This window comes from Talpa occidentalis, unplaced genomic scaffold, assembly GCF_014898055.3.
Source record: "Talpa occidentalis isolate TD23 unplaced genomic scaffold, MPIMG_talOcc4v2.1 talOcc4.3, whole genome shotgun sequence".
NCBI lineage: Eukaryota > Metazoa > Chordata > Mammalia > Eulipotyphla > Talpidae > Talpa > Talpa occidentalis.
This window is the reverse complement of record NW_023603184.1, coordinates 36,959,086-36,961,017: the sequence shown is the minus strand read 5'-3', so window position 1 is coordinate 36,961,017 and position 1,932 is coordinate 36,959,086. Positions and strand designations below refer to the sequence as shown.

The 1,932-nt window shown below is 41.5% G+C and overlaps 1 protein-coding gene across 1 annotated transcript; it reads left to right on the top strand.

The window, feature by feature from the left end:
- The first annotated feature begins 379 nt into the window (after nt 1-379).
- LOC119254683 (olfactory receptor 52M1) lies at nt 380-1,334 on the top strand. The gene has a single exon (XM_037521784.2). The coding sequence runs from the start codon at nt 380-382 to the stop codon at nt 1,322-1,324; it is 945 nt and encodes a 314-aa protein (XP_037377681.1). The 3' UTR covers nt 1,325-1,334.
- The last annotated feature ends 598 nt before the right edge of the window (nt 1,335-1,932 follow it).

Below are 1,932 nucleotides of genomic sequence, written 5' to 3'. Positions count from 1 at the left end.
AATCCTTACTCTGAAACCTAAGATTCTGAAGAGATACCTCATAGCCTTCCTGCAGAGGTAAGTGACTAAATAGCTACCTCTCTGCCTTATGTCATTTCTTTTATTGATGGCAAGGACGCTACTCTACAAGAGTCATGTTGCAAAAAGATACTCATATTCACTCAAATATGTATTTTGCCTTTGCTTGGTACATTTTCATAGCCATTATAATACAGTAATAAGATGAATGTGTACTATGACATTCTAGCATTTCTTCTATGTTTATAGCCTCTTATCTAATAAGTGATGCTATTCTAAAAATTTTCTTATCTTTTATTTCCAGAAAAAAGTTCTATTGTGTTTTGGGGGCACAAGGGAGCAGGTTAATTTATAAAGAGCCATGCTCTCTTTTCATAATGTTTGCTCAGTACCGAGCTCCTTCTGGCTCTCAGGCATCCCAGGGCTGGAGTCCCTGCACATCTGGCTCTCCATTCCCTTTTGCTCCATGTATCTGCTGGCAGTGGTGGGAAATGTCACCATTCTGGCCATGGTAAGGGTGGAGCGTAGCCTGCACCAGCCCATGTATTTCTTCCTGTGCATGTTGGCCGTCATTGACCTGGTTCTATCCACTTCGACCATGCCCAAACTGCTGGGAATCTTCTGGTTTGGTGCTGGTGACATTGGCCTGGATGCCTGCTTGGCCCAAATGTTTCTCATTCACTGTTTTGCTACTGTTGAGTCAGGCATCTTCCTTGCCATGGCTTTTGACCGTTATGTGGCCATCTGTGACCCCCTACGTCATACCACCGTGCTCACCAATGCAGTGGTGGGACGTTTGGGGCTGGCTGCCCTCCTCCGGGGCATATTCTACATTGGACCCCTGCCTCTGATGATCCGTCTGCGGCTGCCCCTTTACAAAGCCCATATCATCTCCCACTCTTATTGTGAGCATATGGCTGTGGTCACCTTGGCATGTGGTGACAGCAGGGTCAACAATGTTTATGGGCTGACCATTGGCTTTCTGGTGCTGGTCCTGGATTCAATGGCCATTGCTGCCTCCTATGTGATGATTTTCAGGGCTGTGATGGGGCTGGCAACTCCTGAGGCCAGGCTTAAAACCTTGGGGACATGTGGTTCACACATCTGTGCCATCCTGATCTTCTATGTCCCCATTGCTGTTTCTTCCCTCATTCATCGATTTGGTCACCAGGTGCCTCCTCCAATCCATACCCTGCTGGCCAACTTCTATCTCCTCATTCCTCCAATCCTCAATCCTATTGTCTACGCTGTGCGCACCAAGCAAATTCGAGAAAGGCTTCTCCAAATCCTGAAGATAGTAAAGTAAGATCAGATGACTGCTTCTTCCTTCTTTAAAACTCATGGAGAAAGACATTTAAAGTACGGTGGACAACTTTCTAATTGGGAATTGCAAAGTCTGAGATGTTAGGTCCTATAGCTCCCAGTTTTTATAATTCCAGAGGAATGCTAAGAATGTAAGCTAAATTCTAAAGATGGAATTTCCTTTTATGACCAAAGGATATAGAAGTTGAAAAGGAAAAGTGACAATCAAAATAAACAGTTTATTATTGATTATTCAGCAGTTCATTGTTATGTAATTTTTATGAATACCCTAACATTTTATGAGTAGGTAATATTGTTTATGTTTTACACAAGGATACAGAACACCCTTGCATACAAAGTTTTTGTCTAGATCAAGTGTTTTGGTTGGAATTTATAGTAAAAGTCTAGTGTTAAATACTTTCAGTCTGTTTTTCGTGAGCTTTATTAATTCTAGAAACTGGGCCACTTCAGAGTGGTCTTAGCTATAAGTAAAGCATTTCCCATCCTTGAGCCTTTACTTTTAAGATTTATTTATTTATTAAAAAATATTTTTATATTTCTTACATTTTTCATATTTGCACAATGTATGTATTTTCATTTCGGTTATATTCC

What these genes read in the sequence shown, in the direction of transcription:
- LOC119254683 (XM_037521784.2), top strand. Translation starts at nt 380, where the DNA reads ATGCTCTCTTTTCATAATGTTTGCTCAGTACCGAGCTCCTTCTGGCTC.